Source organism: Zeus faber (assembly GCF_960531495.2).
Source record: "Zeus faber genome assembly, chromosome: 6".
Taxonomy (NCBI): Eukaryota; Metazoa; Chordata; class Actinopteri; order Zeiformes; family Zeidae; genus Zeus; species Zeus faber.
The window spans coordinates 30,607,655-30,631,181 of NC_137201.1; the positions used below are offsets into that span (position 1 = coordinate 30,607,655).

At 41.0% G+C, this 23,527-nt stretch overlaps 1 protein-coding gene across 1 annotated transcript in view; it reads left to right on the forward strand.

Moving 5' to 3' along the window:
- Positions 1–464: 464 nt before the first annotated feature.
- Positions 465–23,527, forward strand: part of pot1 (protection of telomeres 1 homolog) — a 63,004-nt gene continuing 39,941 nt past the window's right edge. The window contains exons 1-5 of the mRNA XM_080002718.1: positions 465–492; positions 14,525–14,678; positions 17,357–17,429; positions 18,530–18,630; positions 22,119–22,226. Coding sequence (XP_079858844.1) covers positions 14,559–14,678; positions 17,357–17,429; positions 18,530–18,630; positions 22,119–22,226 — 402 coding nt within the window. The 5' untranslated portion in view covers positions 465–492; positions 14,525–14,558. The remainder of the gene's footprint in view (positions 493–14,524; positions 14,679–17,356; positions 17,430–18,529; positions 18,631–22,118; positions 22,227–23,527) is intronic.

Genomic DNA, 23,527 nt, shown 5'->3' on the forward strand with positions numbered 1-23,527 from the left:
ATTATTGATGCCTTCTATCTGTCTGTCTGTCTGTCTGTCTGACTGTCTGTCTGTCTATCTATCTCGATGTAATAATGCTGCATTCCAGTTGAAATCGGAAATCGGTATTTCCGATTCGGTAGTCCTCCTCCCAAGCTAAACCGGTCTGTCGCCTCTGTTCGGGTTGAACACAGACGTCCGCAGAAGATTTGTACTTTTCTTTTTCTGCCAACCTTCGGAATTCCACAAGCATCTGCGCACGGGCTACAACTACAACGCTACAGTTCAACTACAGTTTAGCTCGAGCCACGGGGCCGTTCCTTTGCACTTTCCCAACAGGAGACGGATTTTGCCGAGTTCCCGCCAGAATGGAATGCAGCATTGTCCCGCCTCCACCGTTTCCCTCCCGTCGCTGGACAGCCGGCTGTCTGCGCATGCGCGAAACACTAACTCGTCATTTCGAACCCGAAGCGGGGAGCGGAGGGAGCGCGGCTGCCGCAGCGCAGAGTTGGTGTAAGTTTCTGACTGTGTTTCGTTCACGTTACGCCACACCTCGCTCTGCGTTAAGCCTCTTGATAATATCAGTGAGTTGGGTTGTCAACCACTCACTTGCAGTTTGTGGAGTGTCTGGTTGACGCTCCTGCAATGCAACGCTGTGTTCTGTAACCGTAGCCACCGTTAGCATGTGCGTGCTAATAGCATGTGTGCTAAGATGGCTAACGCAGAGTGGCGACCCCGTTACAGTTCATTTACATTTAATTATCGCTTCTACTACAGCTCGAGCTGAACGTCTGCTGGCAAACGTCTGTTTCCAACCTTATCCGTAAGCCTACCCCTCTCAAATGTAATACCCAAACAGAACCATTTCAAACCCCGTATAACATCACCCCCAGACGTTACCATTTTAGTCTTATATCTAAACCTAAGCAAGTTTAGCGTAAGCCCTAAACAGAACCATTTCTAACCTCAAACCTCAACGTGGAAGTTCCTAACATTACTGTATTAAAAAAAACATTTGATACTTTTTCTTTTGCTCGCACCTTATAAGAAACGCTCATTGAATGTACATTACATTACATTGATCAGACGCTATTATCCAAAGCGACTTACAATTATTCAAACACCGACAGACGCAGCCATCAGGAGCAATTAGGGGTTTAGTGTCTTGCTCAAGGACACTACAGCATGCTAGCAGGAGGAGCCTGGGATCCAACCAGCAACCTTTAGATTATTAGACGACCAGCTCTACCTCCTGAGCTACCGTCCCCCCATGTATGAATGTATTTGTACCTTGTGTGCTCGTCATTGTTGTTTTCATGGATGGTGGCGGGATCCACTTTTCCTGACAAGAATGCAAAGGTCGGGCAAAGACAGTCATTTGACTGGGTGTTGAAAATGGCGTTTCAAATGGAATTCTGGGCAGTGTAACCCCCCCAAACACAGGCAGTCTTATGAATTGTCACTTAGTGCTTAATAGTGCCCCTGGGAAAAAGGGGCGTGTCATGGCTCCATTGTGATTGGGAATAAAACAGTAGAGGCGACAGCAACTTAAACAAACAACAACATAAAACTGTAAAACTTGAATGGGATCGTTCATGAACGACCCAACACAAAGAAGCAGCATGGAGCACCGTGCGCGGGGGCGCACACCGGTCCTTCGGCGGCGGTGAGCGGGAAGTGGCCTGGGATGGTTCCCCGCTGTGCTTCCCACGAAAATTATACTGCTTCGAGAGTGGGAAAATTTACAGAACGACTTTTACCCAAACATTTAGACCAGATATCTTTCCCACATGACACCAATATGGAACATTGCCAATAGATTTACAGTTTTCAGTGAAAGTCTGAAAGGGGCTTTAAATTCCATTCGCCGTATGCAAATATTGTGAGAGATTTGACAAAATAAGGTTAACCTATTTTCATGCCTATATGAGTGAGACACTATTAAAAAGCAACTCACTTATGTGTTATGTGTTGGCCATAAGATGCTGTCATAGTAATTGTAGTCCCTGCAAAGTCGCTGTTGATTTGAAATGATACTTTGCTCCCTGAAAAGGTAAATGCTTTGGCCATAACAGCGCAGCGCCATAAGCCTTTTCTTTAACTTCCTTGATCTGTCACTAATGCCCCTTTCCCACTGCACCAAAAACCCAGTAACACCCGCTAACAATCGGTATTTGTCACCAGTGGGAAAGGGAAAAACCAGGGTCTTAGTCCTGGTTGAAATGACCCGGCAATAGACCCAGGTTTTAATCGCCTCCACCTCCGATCGGCTTTGATGTGAATAGGACACTCTGGTAGACCCGCTCATTCTGGCCCCTTTACCTGCGCGATGCGACGCTCGTTGAAATTCTGGATGCCGGCCCATAAATAGACAGGAATATGTGTATCATTCTGTCATTTCATATCCCATTTAGAATCCAAAATCAGAAGTTATTGACTTTTTTTCCACATGGAGCTAGTGTGAAATGTTGTGAGTGTGGGGATCCCACAGTGGGGACCGCAGCGGAGAACCCCCACGCTCCAAGCCGGTCCCTGCTCCCCGCTGCCGAAGGACCGGTGCGCACACCGACAGCATGGAGTATCCGTGCGCGGATGCTCCATGCTGCTTCTACTGTAGTGTTGGGTCATTCATGAAAGTTCCGGCTCTTTTTTTCAAGTTTTACAGTTTTATGTCATTGTTTGTTGAAGTTGTCTGTCCAATCACACTGGAACCATGACACGGCCCTTTTCCAGTGTGTTCGTGACGACGAACGTGAAGCACCAGAAAAAAACAGCATTCCTCCTGGCAATAGGAAAGGCATCAATTGCCTATTTTAAGCGGGTTTATCCAGGATTAAAAAACCCGGGTAAACCCGTTAATTTTGGTGTGATAACAGTATTAAAGTGACAATTCATAAGATTGCCTGTGTTTGGTGGGTTACACTGCAAGTCTCAGATCCATTTGACGCGCCATTTTCAACAGCCAGTCAAATTGTTTTCTGCTAATTGTGGTATACCCCTTATCCATTTCTTAACTTAACTGTTGGCATGATCATCTGTTAAGCTCTAAAAAAAACAAAACACACCAAATGTTGCATTACATTATTGAACGTTGTATTACATTATTATTGATTTTGGCACTACACTGTGAAAATCATAGCTGCGATAACACCATTACAGAGTAAAAATGAACATTTTAGTCTATACAATTTCTACATTTTTCATAATTACGGGTTCAGCCCATAGGGCTGGGCCTATTGTTATTGTTCGGATTTTTATTATTATTTTTCTCCATGGCATTTTTCAGTCTAAAAGTGTCTGGAACACGACAACGGTTAACATCTCGTTAGAACAGGGATGTCACAGACATCTCATGGTTAAAGTTTCATCCATATCGATCTACATTCGGAGCAGGACTTTGGAATTTGACCGGAAGTAGCCGAATGTTAGTGCATTGCCGACATGCCAAGGTTCTAAAATATCCAGTCGGGATATTGATTGCCATTTCAGATTAGATTCGGTTTAACTAATTGTCATTGCACAGAGTACAACTGCTGAGGCAATGAAATGCATTTCTCTGCATTTTACCATCCCAGTAACTGACGTATCGAGGAGGAGTGGCCTGCATTTTCTTTTGACTACTCTTTAAATCACTTGGCCTACTGCTTTGAAATGTTAATTAATGAAAAATTATCTTTATTGCCATTTGACGTTGCCTTTGACATTTTCTCTTTAAGGTTTACATTTGAAGCTACGTTAATGTCAAGTCAAATGCTTCTGAGTTGTGTTTATTTTAGTTTATTATATTGACTTTTAACATTTTATTGTTTCATTGTTGTAATTTATTTTTATTTATTTATATTTTTAACGAAATATTTTTGGGCATTTTCATGCTTTATTAGATAGTGACAGTGCGGGGAGAAAGGAAAGGCAGGGGACAGAGAAAGAGCATGACATGCACCAAATGGCCAAGTGCCGGAATCGAACCCGGGCCGCTGCCGAAAGGACTCAGCCTTGTATATGGTGCGCTCTACCCGCTGTCCCACTTGCTGTAAAGTGAGTTGAGTTTATTTAGACTCATTTGTAAAGTATCCAAAAATAAGGTTGCTCTTACACCAGGAGACAGCCCATTTTTGCAGAGCTGCTTCAATTGTTCGTCTTCCGGGTGGGGCGATTGAGATGCGTCTGTATATTTGTAGTGTTGCCACAATATTTCCTCTTGCCGTTGCAACTAGGCTTGGGCGGATTAACGTTTTAATCGTCTATTGGCAATCGACTCCATCGATCGCGATTGACCTTGATGAGAAGACGGTTCTATCCAGCAGGTAAAATCAGAGCATTTGAAACGGTGTAAGTGCAGTTTAGCATGTTGTTTTGTTGAGAGGGGTTTTGTTTTGTTGTTGGCGGTTGAGAGGGGGCGGAGGCTCTCGCCCTTTCCGCTTAAAGCTGTTGAGAAACTACTAGTGATCAGGTCTCCCTTCCCACTCTACAAAAAAATAAAGAAAGGGCACATTGCTCTGGCATTTTGCCTCTCTGGCAAACAACCTGCACAGTGGAGTGCATATCACTGTGGAGGATGCCTGTTGGAACGCCCGTGGTCTGCGTCCCACTGTTGTTCCAGAGAAAGATTTAGTTGTTGTTTTTTATACCCTTCATTTCTTCCTTGTATGGAAAATGAAAAACATTAACCTAACTCAGAGAATTGGAGTGGAGTTTTATTTTCCTCCTCCGGACAACTGTGCATGCAGGCTCCCATGCCTGTTTTTATTTTAGATCGATTTATTTTCGTTTGTTTCCTACATGTATTAAACAACATTTTGAAACACAACTGAGTTAAGGGACTGTCCCGTTTCAAAAAACCCCCATTGCCCATTGTTTTGAACCGAGAGGGTTCAACATGCACGGGACGGTCTCTGGTCATTGTCGCACGTCTTAAATATACAGCGCCACACTTGTATGACGTCGGCAGCGCACTTGAATGATATTATCCAGAAACCGAGAGTTAGGAATGGATTCTTCCTGGAAAAATGTATTTGTGAATTGTTTGTGAGCAGAATTGCAATATATAACACAATCATTTTTTTCTCACACCTCTATTTTGTAAATATAAACGTATTCTGTATACATCTACATTCGGTGCGGTTTCCCTCCCTTATTTTGCAGTATTAGACCCAGTCGTAACACATAAACTGAAGGATTCGAAAACAGTCTAAAACATGATCTGTGTTTGTGACGTCACACATGGAGTACACTTGCAGCGCTAGAGCAACGGGTCTGAATCGTGTCCCTTTTATTTTGTAGTATCAGTTTAAAAAGTTGATGAAATGTCTCTGAGGGACATGCAGTGTTTAATCTGTTCAAATGGAACCGTGTTGTTGGGAACTTCCACACGGAGAGATTTTGCTCCACAGAGACCCCGTGAGGCAGGACTACCTGTGGACTACAGGTAGTAGACAGACGCCTTCTCATTTGTAGGATAAAGTAATAACACGCAACATGTTTATCCTTGTTTTAGTAATTCTGCGTGTACACCAGGACTCTGAAAAATCGCGTTACCGCGTCATTCTGCTTCAACCTGCAATACCACTTTTTATTCATTCTTTTATCATCAAGAAATGCTTGCAAGAACTGTCCTGTGGATGACCTGTGGGATGGCAAGAGCACAGTCATTTGTTACACAGAACCGCCGCCAAACCCCCTCTTTGGAGAACGCTCTTACCATGTTTTGGTCTATAAACAACTAATCACTTATCCGAGAGGGGGGAAGTCACCATGGGTGAGACAAATAAACATAGAACCAAACAACAACATGTACATGGAAAAACATAAACATAGAAACGTCAGATGACATGTATTGACAAAACAGAGTTAATCTGCCCAAGACAAAATTGAAGTTGCAGCCAGAAAACTGTAACAGCACTTGGGCAGGTGGTCTCTTCCTGTCATAGTTAGGGCAGTAAATGAGGGAGGAAAGGAGAGGGATGCAACCAGGAGGGTGTTCATGGGTGTGTTCAAAGCAGGTGCTGGTGGTGTGTGTGGGCCTGTGACTTCCACCTGTGTTTGTGTGTGGTGTGTGCTAATGTAACCAAACACAATATCCTACCAGTGTGGTTTGCTTCGAGTGAGTCAATTGACTTTAAAATAATATGGAGGCTGCAGCTGATAATGTTTGTTATCTTATTATTTTGAACTTCATGAACAAGAATATTTTGTTTGATTCTGCGCGTGGCCAAGGAGCAGGTTCTTCTTGTTTTTTTTTCTCTAGCCGCATAGGCGCCGATTTATATTCCCGCCTGGGAGAGGAGAATCTCCACTGTGCGACATTGCAGGCACAATGCCAGGGGGACCCGGAGGCACCCGTGGGATCAGCTTGGCATGAGTTCACTGTCTCCCCGAAGATGCCTTTTCTCCAGGTGTTTATTCCTAAAACAGCTTTTTATCCTGAATTCTGGCGCTTAGCTTAGCTTGTTTCACCACTGATGCTCCATTTTAGACCTGGTGTTTATTTAGTGTTGGGGGCGGGGCCATGCAAAGTATGAACTCGTATATGTCATCGGGGCATGATTTAGCCCCGGCCAAAACATCTGGACCACAAAAATGGTGAGAAACAGTTTAACGGTCTAACTCCACAATTCAATACTACATCGTTCAGTCTTTTCACATGTTTTCAGCAATTACTTTAATTAACATATATAATGTGTAGAAACAAATCACTATATTCATTTCACAGGGACTTTAACCCAACTTATAGACTGAACTCCAATGGTTGGTAAGATTGAAGAGAGGAGGCAGCAGCACACTGAGTTCTAACCGAATCTCTCCCCGAGCCTTAAGTCCTCATGCATATTGGGGAAACAGATACTGCACTAAGCTCCTCTAACTGTGGATACGCTTTGCACTGTGACTAGGCTTTTTTTTAAAGGCCTATTTTCTGAGATTTCTTTGTTAAGCCTCTTCTCTTTCTTTCTCCCTGTCCCAAAAAAAGGGAAGGAAGAGATTATGTAAATATGAAACAGGCCATGTCCTGGCTTTTTGTATGCACCAGTGGCTGAACGGGGAGCGTCTGTTTGCCACACGGCAGCGGTTTGTCAGCACCAGCCCCTGAAGGCAGGTACTGAACACTGCTCTCGCTCTTTGTCGGACCTGGTTCTCTTCCTCTCCGCCTCTCCTTAATTTTGATCTGACACCCCTCTGCTGCCATGGCATATTATTTACATGCACTGTGATTCTTCTGTGCGCTATCTCGCATAATTTGTAACTTAAAGCAGATACGAGAAGGCCTTGGTTGATGAAAGGTAAAAATAAACCACTACACTAAGCACACTAGCTCACAATAAATTTGGGCTTGTGTGCTATGCAAGATGTAATTTTACCTTTGACATTGTTTAAAAATCAATTATGGAAATTTTCTATTGGTGTTATGATTGTTCAAATAAATTTCAAGACAAGTTTTCCATCAGACTAAAGACAACCAAAGATGGCTGTATTTTCACAATATATTTTGAAAGTGGCGCTTTCTTCGATATTTTTGGACACTTGTAATGCAGTAGTTCTCCAAATGGACGGATGGCCGAGGTCACATTTCGCTGCATCTGTGAAACGCTCAATCGTAATGGTTATACTGTTAAGTTAGCGTTCAGATTTCCTTATCACATGCTAATGTAGTTTGGTGAATTAACCCCCAGCATGTTTTTCCCTTGAGAGCTTGTCTCCAAGGATTCCTGCTGTTTTGGAAACTGTGTCTCTGTCTTCATGCAGGACTACCTTGCAAGCTGTTTACATCCTCATCACAGCCTCAGGTCTCAGCACAGGTTATAGCCCTGTAGAGCAGTAGGTACACACGGCCTGAATAATATTTGGAAACGATTACAATGCATTTTGATGCATTTAACCATACATGCAATGCTGATGATCAGTTGCAGACCACTTTGTTTTGTGGGGCACATCCTTAAGTTTGAGAAGTCCAACAGTAACAAGTGAGGTTCCATTCACTGTATAGTTTAAGATCAGTGTACTAACACTGTGTGTTACATCCTCTGTCGCCATACAAGCTTCTCCTGGAGGAAGGGTAGGCCTGTTACAGTAGGGCAGTGGACAACCAAAGGCTCATTGTCTGTCAGGCAGGCAGTTTGTCATGGACAGGGCGGTATGTCATTTTAAATTGGCTCCTGTAAGAGGCTGAAACTGGACATTAGCCATGCAGAGTTGCTTTCACTTGTGGGTGCTGGCTCAATTAGACAAACTCCCTGTGTACCCTTAATATCTACTCACTAAGGACCTCCTCCTTATCTTTTGGAGTTTTCACAGTGATCACGATCAGAGTCCCTGGCTGAGTTTTATCTACGCTGGAATCCACACTGGACTCGCTGCCACTGTACAGATGCTGCGTTCAAGTCACGTGGGAAATTACGATCAAAACTTCTTTTTATGCTGCTTTTTAAAGCTCATGACATCAATCCGTTTTTTATATCCATAACCACTCTTTGAACAAAAGTGCCAGCTAAATGATGTAATGTAACAAAAAGTCTATGTTTCAAAGTTAATAAAAACACGTTGTGGAAGGAATTATGCATCACAATTCACAAATACATATAATGTAAACCATTAATAAAGTATCGATTACGCACATTTTGGTATTTTGTAGTATTTATAGAGCTTATTGTGCGTAATCACCGGGTGTCATGACATTTCACTGCATATATGTATGAACGTATGTATATGTATGTGACAAATAATCTCTTGAACTTGAACCTTTATCTTATCTTAAACGATTTTACATTATAACACATTACCATTAAAACTTTGCTGAGACACATTTTGCACTAATTTCTGGTTGCACTGCTTCAAGATTCAAGATTTTTATTTGTCACATACATATACATACTTTAATACATATATGCAGTGAAATGTAATGCAACGCACCCGGTGATAACACACAATATGTCCTAGGAAAAAAAAAAAATATTTCTAATAGACCGACTAACTGACTCCTAAAACGTAATACAGTAGTTGAATACTTATAGAATAAAATAAAAATGTATAGAATAAAATAAAATACAATAAAAATAAAATGGAATAGATAGAGGGAATATGCTTATTTATATACAGATATGTGCATTAAAGTGGCATGTGAATTAAAGTGGCATGTGAATGTGAATAAAGTGAGGTAGTGTTTGGGATAATACAGCACAGTATACAACAGTACGGCGCAGCAATACGGCATCACGAACAACCCTGAACAGTGAAGTCTAAAGTAAGTTAAAGTCAGTCAGTCTGCTTCTGTCCTCGTCTGCTCTCTGAGTTTCACCCTGAACACACACACACACACACCCGGCAGTGAACCAGGTGAAGATAACGTGTTACTTGAGCCCGAGAGTCCATTTAATTTAATACTTTGGTTGTGTGTTTTTATTTTATTTATGATTTATTTATTCAGATTATTTTAATATTTTTTCACATTACAATGTCTGAATAGTCTTAAGAATTAAAATTTGATTGCTATTTGAAAGGGTGTACTTGCATTATCATGCTATTTATTATCATTATATCAGTGGCAAAAAAATGGTGGTGGTCCTAAAATGACATATAGTATGACATATAGTTTATCGCAATTATTTTATTAATCCCTAAAGGGAAATTCCAGTGTTGCAGAAGCAATGACATACATGACAAAACACACATCATTTACAAAAACATGCTGTTTTGAACAACTTGTTTTCAAACATATAAAATAACTTAATAAATAAAAAATATAAATAATAATTATAATATAAATAAATAGAATAAGATTTGAACTTAGTGAAATGTAAAGCTTGAAAGTGGAAGTTAAATGTAAAGTAAAAATGTGCCTTGTGCTTTGCCATTCAGAGGAGGAGTTTCCTCATTGTAGGTGGCTATTGCGGTGGCGGGAATTACCTCCTGTAACGGTCCTTATTGCAGCGGAGCTGAAGGAGCCTCTGGCTGAAGACACTCTGTTGTCTGACCAGTAGTTTGTGTAGGGGGTGTGCAGGGGGTGTGCAGTGTTGTCCATTATGCCGAGCAGCTTGTGCAACATCCTTCTCTCAACAACCAGCTCTGAGGCTCCAGAGCAGTCCCCAGCACATAGCCAGCCTTCTTTATCAGTTTGTTCAGTTGCTTAAAGTTGCTGGCTCTAATGCTGCTGCCCCAACAGATGGTTGCAAAGAAAATTGCACGAGCCACAACAGACTGTTAGAAGATTTGCAACACGCATTATAGGGCCTGTGCTTCCTCAAGGAGTAGAGAAGCAGAGCCTACTCTGTCCCTTCCTGTAGACAGCCTCAGTGTTGCATTTCCAGTCCAGTAGTATTTCTGGGACACATATCGTCCAACAAAATTTGTTTTTGTAGTTTCTGGATGAATTTGATGTGTTGATGAAGAAGGAGTGACCGCTGAGGCTGACTTGATTAAAATAATAGTTTTATTACACAAATCAGCATCAAACCAGACTTCTCATGGACGACCTAGGAGAGAACAGGAGCCGGATATATTCTCTGCCAAGCGGCGCTCGGCTCTCGCTTTTAAAACTGTACATAGATAACATACCACATTCCAACCTATAGGTGTCCAGCCTCTGTCTTGCCATAAATCTAAACATTTCCTCCTCTGGTCAAGCTGGAAGAATCAACACAATTCCCTTTCCCAGAGGGCCTCTGAATAGACCTGTTGTTGTTTTCGTTCTCGGTATGACATAGAGGCAATAAATCTACAGTAACATAAGTTAATATTATTACCGCACTATATCTCAGCTTTGGGAGCTCAGTGACCTATTCACCTCAAACCTTCCAGACACCTCATATTATCGTGACAAGCCTATAAACCACTGGCAGGTAGTAATTTTTTGGTCTTAGAATATGAATATATGAACATAGTGTTTGGTCGTACAAGGTTTCTGAGCTTCACAAGAATGCTATTCTTGTCAGAAGAACATCCGTGATGAACAGAGGTGATGAAGCAGAATTAAATATAGTCTGGTAAGACATGTCTTGCTTACTTTTGGAGGGTGGGGGCAGATGAACCCAGCAAAAAAGTATGCTTTCTATTCTGTTCTGAACCTTTTATTCATTGATTATTTCAGTGAAGTCTTGCCCCAGTTGGTTGGTTGGTGTACGCAAAACATTTTGGTTGCTTGGGGGTTAGCAAGATACTAAAGAAGGGAATCCTCAGGGGAGCTCCTGATTTGATGCCATCATCTCATTGGTGAGATATACTCGTGTAACCTAGAATATACTGTTATGTTTTATTTTTTGACCCAGTGTGGCCTTATCTGCCTGAAATGTTATTTGTTGTCAAGAAACATTTAGTTTCGTAAGCATATTCCCGACTCGGGCAATTTTTTTTCGATAGCATAGCCTTGGATACACTTGTTTGATCCTAGCAAGCACAGAAATTTGCATCCGACACAAAATAAATAGGTGGCCCCTGACATGATGCAACACAAAGTGCAAGTTTGGATTTGGCACAACTCATCTCTTCTACTGTTCATCTCTTCGTTGGTTTTTAAATCTCTAATGCATGTCCTTGTTTAGGTAACCTTATTAACCCAATTAAGTGATAGCTGTTCTTAAGGATCCATGCTAAGGGCTTTGGAGGCTTAGGAGCTGCAAAGGCAGATGTTTGTGCTCTGACGTCTGTTGGGTTTCCCATGTGGCATTTAGCTGGGTACAAGCTGGTGTTCTGCTCCAGGCAGGAGACTGATATTTACAGCTGGGGGTGCTTTAGACGTCTGTGTCTACGTCTGGGATAGTGTCTGTAGTAAAACACATGATTTATTTTGTTGTGATGTAAGGAAGAGTATTAGGGCCTCTTCAATTGTTTTGAGAATAAACTAGGAATTCCGACTTAAAAGTTTAAATTTCAAGAATAAAGTCGAAATTACGACTTCAAATTCAACATTTAGAGAATAAAATCAGCGCATCGTTTCCAGGAGAGGGGAGCCCCCGTCCGGGACGGTGCGTGCTGCCGGGGGGCCGGGCACCCGGACTTCATATGCCCTACATCCCCAGTCCCCACACTCAAAACATTTCCAGGTCAGCAGCGACGACACTTGCACAAACAGGCCATCCACTGAGACGCTGCTCTTCAACAGTCAGGCCACACAGGGCTCCTCATTGAGGAACACCACCACCGCCCTACTCATGTGGGAGGCGAAGGACAGGATCTGGGGGCCCAACCTCCTGGGCGACAGTCTCTAGAACCCGCTCCACGCCCCGGGGTCCAGCAGCACCCGCACTCCGTGGGAGGCGACAGCCGGCATCGGACTGAACCCTGTGCCGGCAAAACCCAATCATGGCTGTATTCTCACAATCTATTTTGACTTTAATCTCGGAATTCTGACTTCATTCTCAAATCCTAATTTCAAGATAATTTGAGAAAGTTTATTTAGACTTTATTCTGGAAATTTCGACTTTAAACTCAGAAATCAGTTTATTTTCAAAACACAAAGGTCATTTTTATTATTTTTTTAATTTTTATTTTTTTTTACTTTTTTTTGCATGGCCCTAATACTCTTCTGTAGTGATGGCAGTTGTTGGCCTCTAATTTCCATTTGATGCAAGTTTATGTATTGTGTGACCGATCATGTACCATGTAAATATTTTAACTATGTTTTTTCATTTTGTAACTAGGGATAGGTATCATTAAGATTTTAACGGTACTAACACTCTTACCGATATTGCTTATCGATTTGGTGCTTTAACAGTACTCTTATCGGTTCTTTTTAAGATAAAAAGAAAACCAATTAAGAGGAGAAATAACACTCCTTTATTTTCTGTGCATTACGCAAAGAGAGGGGGCGATCGGGGCGCAATCTGCGTTCGCGGTGCCTTTGTCACTTGCTCAGAGCAGGGCCTCCTCACGCGCGTGTGAGAGCCAGGCAGAGGGAGCCGGCCCCACCTCCCTCCATTTGGGCGATAGAGCGAGAGAGAGGAGAGATGTCTCTTCTGATAATAGCATAAATACTTCTACGAGTAATAGCTCAATCTTATTGCGAGTTAGAAATGGGTTATACAGCCTAAACAAATAGAAAATCAATTTTCTTAATTTCTCCAATACTGTTAACAGTACTGGTAATGTGGGACCTTACCGATACTACGGTCTTTAATCATTTAGCCCCGAGGGCTGATTAATACCGTGTCTTGGTACCCAACCTTATTTGTAACTGCATGTACAGATTTTCTACATGTACTGAATTGAGCAAGTAGACTGATATTGAATCAGAGGCTTAAAGGTTGAGGCATGCTGGGTTGGCTCTTCATTATTCATTTCATTTTCAAGGCAAACCTTGACCTTTTGCCTTCGACATGAATAAAGCCTCAGGACTCATCCGTATAAACTAGTCATAGCTGTTGCATTTAGAGAAGTATGAGTAAAGGGTTGACGGTTCACTACCTGGGCTCGCTGTGAACATGATGGCTGAGGAGTCTGTAGACGTCACCTTCCCTGTAATATTGGTATCAGATATAGTGCATTCGGGAAGGTTTCAGAATTCACATTTTGTTTGGTTGCAGCCGTACTGTGAAATGGATTAAGTAATTTTTCCCCCATCAGTTTAGCCATGATGACAATGTGAAAACAGGTTGAAAGATACGACTAAGCTACTGTATTTTCAGGTAGAAAATAAAAACAAATTGGTATTGAAAAGACTTTAGGAAGGTGTTACAGTCTGGTACCTTTTCCCAGGAATTATACTGAGCCCTACTGACCGAGTGTTTTTTTGCATCCTATGTTGTACAACAGTCATTACAGTACAGATGTATACGGCATTTACCCATTCACGTTCCAATGGAGTCTTAAAGCATGGCATTGCTAAAGAAAAAAAAAAAAAAAAGCATACGTACTTGGTGAACCATCATTTAATAAACAGAGTTAGCATTTAAGAAAAAAGCCTCTTTCCACACCTAAACATAGCCCTGGTTTGTACTCAGCAGTGAATCACTCTGTTCCGCTCTAATTTTTGCCCCTAGCTTGTGCCCTCTAGTCTTAATTGGAGGGTACTCTATTTTTCCGGTGTCTTCTGCCTGACTGAGTCACCAACTCTATGGTTGAGCAACCAGCGTTGCCTTCCAGGCTGTCCCTACCTCGCAGTCATGGCCTTATAATGTAGAAGTTTGGGATTCGCTAGTCAGACATCCGTGAAATCAAACTAACAAGTTGTGACAGAAAACAAGATACCACCTGCTGGGAATATGGTCAGGAGGGCTCTTCGGTTTCCTGACTTTTTTTGGTATTCCTCAAAGACCCAGTTTTGCCTCTTGTGTCGATTTTGGGTTTCATTGCCTCCTGCAGGTTAAATTCAGAAGTTGTGTGGTTAGGACTGACAGGGTAGGCTACTGGTGTGAGCAAAAGATTCACAACCTAAAGATTAGATGGTTTGATTACGATTCTTATTAAAAAAAAAAAACTTTCAAAAAAAGATTTAAAAAAAAAAAAAAAAAAAAAAGAAAGAAGAAATAATCTGTCTCGTGCTGGCTCATTTAAATAATTTAAAATGACTGAACTCAGTCATGAAATGTGTTAGTCTCAATGTGTTATTTATATTTTTTGGCAGCACGGTGTATTCCTCTTGGGGACATTGTACCGTCATGCCTGTCCATGTGGTCCTGGATGGGGCCAGTTCAGGCGCCCAAGTACCCGCACAGCTAATGAGGATTCCCATCTCCAGGATCAGTGCCACGACAGACTGCTGTGACAAATATGTTAAGGTGGGTCAAGTGCACACAGAGGTTAAACTCAGATTGAATCCTGTTTTCCTGTTGATTACAGCTGCACAATGTATTGCTTTTGATTTTTCATCACAATATGAAAAATGAGTGGCAATATCAGCACTAATGAGATCGTCACTCTCTGTGCCTTCTGGGCTCACTGCGTTCAGCTCAAATTATTCTCCTACAAGGGCTCCTTTGAAACTTGTGACGGCAGCTGAATCGAATTTGAGACATACAGAAGACACGTGGAAAAAATAAAGAAAAAATAAAACTAGTGATTTGGACCAGCACTGAAAACAGTGTGTACATCTGTTGTTTGGAGATACTTTGAATATAAAAGAGATGACATCTCAGAAAGACAGTCGTTGCGCAAAACCTGCTCAAACGCATTTCGGTGCGTGCGGTTCACGTCATGGCGCTAACGTCACAGCCACACACACACGCTGACGTCTCGTCGGCGTGGAAGTTCTTCACCGTGCGTGAGCAAGCCGCTAAGCTCGCATTTTTATTTTGTCCTTGTCGATTTGGCCATCATAAATATTCCACGAAGAAGAACTGAGAACTCAAACTCCACTTGCAGACCCAGACTCAGACCTAGATGCAATAGCATACAAATACTCTGTGTTGTATGCCCATCATGCTGACAGCACAGGTTTAAAAAAATACATTATTACATTAAATATATTATTACATATATTCATTACATTTCACTGCATATATGTATTGAAGTATGTATATGTATGTGACAAATAAAAATCTTGAATCTTGAATCTATTAAAATAAAAATAATGATAAACATGCTCGCAAATAATCAAAGTTTACTTATATCTGATTGGTTGGTCTGGCCATATTAAAAATGGATACGTAGCGGGGAGAGCAGTTACTTACAGTGACGCTATCATTTAACATCCAGTGTTGCAAACTTGGCGGCTTTCTCACTAGATATAGCCACTTTTCAGACCCGCTTAGTGACTTTATTTCTAAAAAGCAACTGGCGAGAAATTTAGCGCCTTATTCAGACCATCAGGGAACCGTGCACACTGTGTGTGCAGCCTTCTACTGTCCGTCCCTGCCTCCCCCTCCGTATAAGTGCACTCTCCCCTTTACTCTCCCGCGGAGTGTCTTTGACCTTTCTCACAATAGTGCCCAGTGCCCAGTCCACTGTCTGGTTCCTATCACCCAGTAAACAACAATTCAATATTCTGGATTTTTCAACCAACAAATATACTGTAACTCTGCTTTAAATCATTCGTGTTTCAACATCAAAGTGGTAGATTATTTTGTAAAATAAATCCCATAGTTGATACTTTATTAAGCTGGTACTTTTTAAGAATCAACCCTTCAATGTATTTCCGTTCAGCATGTACTCCCCTATATCCTATTTTACATTGTTGTGGCGGGGTCTGCCACCCGCAAGGGGTTAAAGAAGCAGCTGTGGTGAATTTGATGAACCGGCATAGTCGTTGTTTGAATGAGGGAAGGTCCTGTAACCTGGTGCAGTATTGGAGGAAATTTTGAAATTATCGAATAGTCATGTTTTATTATGTACATACAATTGAATTTTCCATTAAAGAAAAGTTACAATTTTTTTTTAGTATGCTGTAAATCATAGTACTTAGAAAGAAAGACAATCTGAATCGGCCAAAATCTGAATCGGCAGGTCAGACTTAAAAAATCTGAAATGGCAATCGGCAAAGAAAATTGCAATTGCTGCATCTCTAATAAACACATACATATATTGTATGCAAAATACGTTATTTTATACAATATATTAGATTCATAAAAAGCTCCACAGCTTAATTTGTATTGCTTCCATGAAGGTTTTATGCTGTTCCCCTGATGTTAAACATTTAATCACACATGGCATTCCATTCATATTAGATTGACAAGTGTTCCTTCTTCAAAGCCAGTGAGGAGCAGGACTGGATATGAATGACAAGGATATTGTCTGTTTTGGCAATAGTACATATAGATTTTATTAATTGGCTTTCAACTTCTTTGTATATTTTGCTAATAGGCTTTATGTTGTTTTTATTTTTATGTTTTTTTCAATGTTGTATGTTATGTCATGTGTAATTTTTGTTTGCACAGCCAAAAAGCTAAACAGAAATTGTATTTATTCATGTCTTCTAAGTTTGCTGGCGATAACTGTCTTCTTTTTAACAAGGTCTGTGTGAATTGCTCGGCTTTTATAGTAACAGCAGCTTGAAATTAACCAAATAATTTATAGGAATTTGTCAGACAATTAATCAGCACCAAAGGTTTTACAATTGTGACGGAGCCACATTTGCGCACCAAACCGCTGTTGGGTCTTAACACTTTCCGTGAGCTGTTGGGCTCCTGTTGATTATCCTGTTTTCATGCCATTGCTGTTTTTACAAACATTGCTTTTTCTTTCATTCCTTTCATCTTACTGGTCACCAAGTACCCGTCTATTCATATGCAGCTATTGTCTTTATTTATTTTTTGCTTTCCTTTTGTTCATTTCCTTTTGATTTGGGGAAAACCACTGTAATCTCTGACTTTTGAATTAACAGTCTAATAACGTGCTGTTTCTTACACATGGTTTTATGAGGTTCTGGGAGTTAATGGACATGCCTGCAGTGACACCATAAAGAGGGAGAGGGCTCTCAGAGATTCTTCATTACGTTTGTATTTTCTTCTCCTCCCACCAGGGTAAAGTTGTTCACAAGGGCCCACTGGTGGCCCTGGGAGATGAGGAATTTGTCCTGAAGACTGTTATCCAAGGTACCATGTTGATTTCCACAATAGCACAATGTTTATCCAATGCTGTTAGGCTTAGGCCAATATACCACCATACGCGATATCACCCCTGTCTGTCCGCCCGTCCACGTGGAGCAACGGATGGAGCAGTAGAGTGCACAGACAAAGCTCATTCACTTGCGCGCACGAGGATGTATGTGGATGTACCTGCGAGGAAGCAGATGGAGGATGTGGACTTGGTGGCGTCCGGAGATGGTCTGATGATTAATTTGCGAGTCCAGGTCATTACTTCCACTACTGAAATGATATTATAAAAAAAAAAAAAAACTTGACTGAGACTCACACATATCAAGCAGCTCACACTTGCACGCTACATCATATTTCTCACGCTGAGAATCCCAATTAGTAAAATTCATTATTATTTATTTTTTTTTTTTATTCATGTATACATTTCCTCGCTTGTGCTTGCTTGGTGCCCGTCACTGTTCGCGTGGTGAACAGGAGATCCTTTCCGCATGCACGTTACGTCAACGCCCATGTGCAATTTCCGGCATGAAGCGATCCGTTCTCCGCGATCCGGCGTAAAGGTTCACGTTTCTCCAAAGAAAACGAATTGTGTTTTATATTGTGGGTGTATTAATTGCAATTGAATGAAACCAAAAAGAACTGTGCGCAACCACAGGGGAACTCTTTCTTTGTCACTCTCTTTCCCCCTTGAACGACGACAATAATTTTGTGTATCGCGATATTTGCGCGGGACTGCATCGCAATATAACATAATTGCTTCTAATGGCTGCATCCATCAGTGTATGAATCATTTTGTCGTCGTCATTTTAGACAAAATTGTCTGTTAAATGATAATGTAATGAATCAATTTGACAAGGTTTCAAAAAATGCCTTAGTTTCCCTACTTTAAAAACAATGTTTGGCACACAGAAATAAAAGTTGATGGTTAAACTAGCTATATTAGGTCTGATGCCAGGCTGCACAATCTGAAAATTGATGTCGCAGCTGTACAGGCTGAAACTTTCAACTAGGCTATGCAAATCACAACTCAACTCCATTTGCAGAATTGAAAATACAGCAGATGTGGCTGATGCCTTATCAAATCTTTCTCCATTTAGAGGAAGATTCACATCAGAGCTCGTCGTCAGAACACACATCCATCAACATGGTTCTGTTTGGATCAGCAGCAAAGGAATTCTCTGAAGCTGTCAATCAAGAGGTGCGTCACAACCGGTTCAAATGGGATACAGTATTTAAACTCCTTCTCTTGCTAGCTTGCCATCCAGCTATGCCATTGTTCCCATAGCAATGTACTTTTTATCGTAACAAACACATTTGCCACGTCTACTGTTCCGTTAGTTACCTGTCGTGAGTAGCATACTGCAAAATCAAATTGTGCAAGGTTGAGCCTTCCTTCCACATTTTAGCTGACTACTGTTAAAAAATTGCTCTGTAAGTGTCAACAGAGCACTCGCATTTTAATGGTGGGATGTTTTATCATAACCGGATGAGATATTACAATGTAGCTGCTTATTTTTGTGAAAATGAGAGTTGCTTACCTAGCACATACTCCTGAAGCAGCCATGAATTGTGTCCATGAATTGCCGTGATTGTGGCCTGTGTTGAGCTGAGCTGCCTTGAATGAGTAGGGGCAGCTGTGTGGCAGAGTTTCCGTTAAAGAAAAAATGGTGCCGGTCAACGTGTCCTGGAAGATTTGAATTTCCCGGACAAACAGGAGAGATTCCAGTCAAATATTATCTGTGTTTATTGAGCTTAAAAAATATTTATAGAATGAAATTATCAAGGCATGTAGATGCATAATATTTTTTATTGAACATTCAAAATAAAATCCATCAGTCGAGTCAGTAAACGCCATTTTCAAAATAAATAGATATTAGCTATTAAATAGATATAAACAAATAGATATTATGAATATTACTACGAGAACTATCAAATAATTTCCTTTCAGGAACAATAAGTGCAAGTACAGCTGCTTTAATTATTTAAAAAAAATACAATTTTGATCAAATCAAAAATAAAATTTAGATGACAACGAGATCTAAATCAATAAAGTTTGTGGTGTTGTCCGTCTTCATTGGGACGTCTCGTCAACATATTTTACACAATTAATATTTACTATGTGCTTTTGGTCGGAACTTAAATGTACCAAAAAACTACTGTATGAATGAATGCATGTGTCCTAATGACACATCATCTTTCTGCTTCTCCTCAGAGTTCTAGACGCTGCGGCTCTGTCTCCACTTCGTGGAAGTGCAACCTGTCCACGAGGGAGGGGGCGGGGCTTAGTTCATTATCAACAAACGTGATTGGTCAGAGGTGAACGGTCAGCTTTAGATCGCCTGAACTGATTATCTTTACGTTGGATCTCGCCGAGTGCGGAAATTTAACAGATCCGTGCAATTTTTTTTATCAAAATGATCCACCCAGCCCTAATTCAAATTGCGCTTGGAGGGAATTATTTTCACCAGACATTATGACTTGAGTGATTTAAATATGTTGGAATTCAACAGATTTTCCCGGTCAAAACCGGCAATAAATGGATAACGGAAACGCTGCTGTGTGGACATTGTAAGTCAAACACAGCACTGTGGCGCAGTATGATGCTGTTATTACGTAAATAAAGAAAATTCTTGATAATCACCTGTCATTATAATCACATCGGTGCACTGTAACATTAATCAGAGGTCTTCAACCATTTTCACCCCAAGGAGGTGGATAGAGAAACAAAGCAGGAACCCCCTAGATTTTTTTTTATAAAATGCTGTGTCGCATTTTAGGTCTGGCCTATGATAACATTTTTAATAGCTGTCGTAGTCATAGTAACAGTTTCCTCGATGTACATGTGAATTCAGATATATTTGTAATTGTAGCTCAATCTCTGTAGCACTTTATTTTATGTCGTTGGAGTGTTTTCCCTTTGGTATGGAAGATGGTATCAAACATCAATGTCCTTCAAGGTATTGTGTCAATGCCAAAACAAAATTTAATCCTGAAAATATTAGTTGAAGAAGGACTTAAGATTGCATGGATTCAATTTCTTTAACTATGTTTCCCTGAAAAAAAGCACATGGCACTTATTTCTTTCAATTTTTTTATTCCCTCTGAGCTTCTTTCCTTTTCTGTTCCTGTCCTGAAAGAACAGCCTCTTTTTGCTGTCGACTCCAGCTGACTTCCTGCTTTTGGTCATCCTGTGTCCACACTTTCATTCATCAAGACGAAATCCAGCAGAAACCACATTATCTGAGAGTGTTTCTTTGCTTTGAGTAAGGGGAAGGATAATCTTCAAAGAGATGCTTGGGCTGGTTTGTGGCCGCTCTTGTAGTCAGATCAGAGAACTGCTTATTGTTAGCAAAAATATAAAAGCTCCCAACGAAAGTGTACAAAATGCCTTATGGTGGGTAAAAAAAACAAAAAACCTGCAGTCAGTCCTTCATCAATCATCAAGGAGCTAACATAGATAATGCCCAAAGCCAGATTCCTTTCAAATAGACACCCTAGTACTGTTCCTGTGCTACCCCAGGCATCCCATAATGCTCTCAATGTACAGAGATTAGTCCTGGTCGTTTCACCTCTGAGACAGAAATAATTTTATGTTATGTCTGTTGCTAAGGCAGATACGTTCCAGCCATTGCTCATGTCAAATATTGGATTTTAACTGCCGTGTGTAATATTAAGTACATTTTTGCCCATCTATATTACACGTGAACAGTAGGATGTCTCATAGAGCACAGGAAAGACATAATTTGTCAAGTCATTTAGTTATTTCTAATAATGTGTTTATGGTTTTGTTTAATGAAATTCACATTAGTACAACTACATTCCCATGGATAATTAGTAGGGTTTTCTTTTTCATCTATCTTACTGTTGTTATTGTCTTTTATGATATCTGTACTCATTAACAACTGATAACTGGAAGTTTAAGACAAGAAAAGAAAGAAAAAGTGGTGTCGTACAGCCGTAGTTCGTTGATAATAACCTCCAGACATCTGATTTATTGTAGATTCTGTAGAAAGCAGAACATTGCGTAGTCTGTTCTTGTTCTGTAATGTTTCCATCTTTGTTGCTCTTTGGGAATTAATATGAATAATGCTGAGATAATTTTATGATAAAATGTACATGTCAGTAAGTTGGAACAGGCCCTGGATGGAAGCAAGTGAACATTTTATCTTTTGTCATTTTTATCTCCATTTTATCTGTATTCTCTTCATTTCCCATACATTTGTACCTTGATGGAGCTCTAGCCCCCGTAAAGCTGTGCTCGGGGAGGATATCCCCTTCCTGTATTATGCGGATTGGGGAGGGATTTGCTATCAAACTGAGCTATACACGATTTTGGCCTTTTCAGACTTGGTGACACTGTAACATGATTACTGTGACGATCTGCCCCCGCCCACCCGCCCGCCTTTGTCAGCTCAGAGTTTGGGCGGCCCACTCCGTTTAAAGCTCATTCAGGGTCACTCACATGCCACACCACACACAAAAGATGTCTGCGACTGATTCCAACTGGCTTTCGATTGCCAATTTGTTGTAGTGTCTTACTTAAGTCGCAGATATCAACATCTGCTCCTTCAATCCGTCTTCCCTCTGGCATGTGGTGTCTCTATCGCTGTCGTCCTCATTCTGACGCCTTCCCCTTGCGCTTGTTCGCTGTTCATCGATGTCTTGTGTGTCTTTTGGTTTTCTCAGGATGTGGTAGTGGTTGCTGGCTTCACAGTGGGAAACTCCCCCACTGCCCAAAAAGACAACCTGCACCCCTGTAACCTCAACCTATCCGGAGATCATGCCTGCCTTTATGTAAGTAGCTCTAAAACATACAGTCGCTTGTAGAATTGAATGACTTTATTTAAGTAAAATACATGTAGTGTACAGTCACATGTTTATATGTACAGTGACATGTATAGGATGGTGTACATATGAATTGTCTAGTGTGCATATACACTGATCTCTAATCTATTGTGTCTAGAAGGGATACACTTGTGCTCAAAAGTTTACATACCCTGGGAGAATTTATGATTTCTTGGCCATTCTTCAGAGAATATGAATGATAACGCAAAAGCCTTTCTTCCACTCATGGTTAATGGTTGGGTGAAGCTATTTATTGGCAAACAACTGTGTTTACTCTTTTTAAATCAAAATGACAAAAGAAAGTACCCAAATGACCCTGATCAAAAGTTTACATACCCCAGTGACTTTGACCTGATAACATGCACAAAAGTTGACACAAACCGGTTTGAATGGCTAATCAAGGTTCCCATCCCTACCTGTGACCTGTTTGTTTGTAATAAGTGTGTGTGTATAAAAGGTTAGTGAGTTTCTGTGCTTCTGACAGACCATTGCATCCTTCATCCAGTTCTGCACAGACGTTTCTGGATTCTGAGTCAAGGGGAAAGCAAAATAATTGTCAAAGGATCTGCGGGAAAAGGTAATTGAACTGCATAAAACAGGAAAGGGGTATAAAAAGATATCCAAGGAATTGAGAATGCCAATCAGCAGTGTTCAAACGCTGATTAAGAAGTGGAAAATGAGGGATTCTGTTGAAACCAAACCACGGCTAGCAAAGATTTCAGCCACAACTGCCAGGAAAATTGTTCGAGATGCAAAGAAAAACCCACAAATAACTTCAGCTGAAATACAGGACTCTCTGAAAAATTGTGGTGTGGCTGTTTCAAGATGCACAATAATGAGGCACTTGACGAAAAATGGGCTGCATGGTCGAGTCGCCAGAAGAAAGCCATTTCTGCACAAACGTCACAAAGTATCCCGCTAACATTACGCCAAACAGCACAGGGACAAGCCTCAAAACTTCTGGAACAAGGAAATTTGGAGTGAAGAGACCAAAATTGAACTTTTTGGCCACAACCATAAACGTTCCATTTGGAGAGGAGTCAACGAGGCCTATGATGAAAGGAACACCATTCCTACTGTGGAACACGGAGGTGGATCACTGATGTTTTGGGGATGTGTGAGCTACAAAGGCACAGGAAACATGGCCAAAATTGATGGCAAGATGAATGCAGCATGTTATCAGAAAATACTGGAGGAAAATTTGCACTCATCAGCCCGGAAGCTGCGCATGGGACGTTTTTGGACATTCC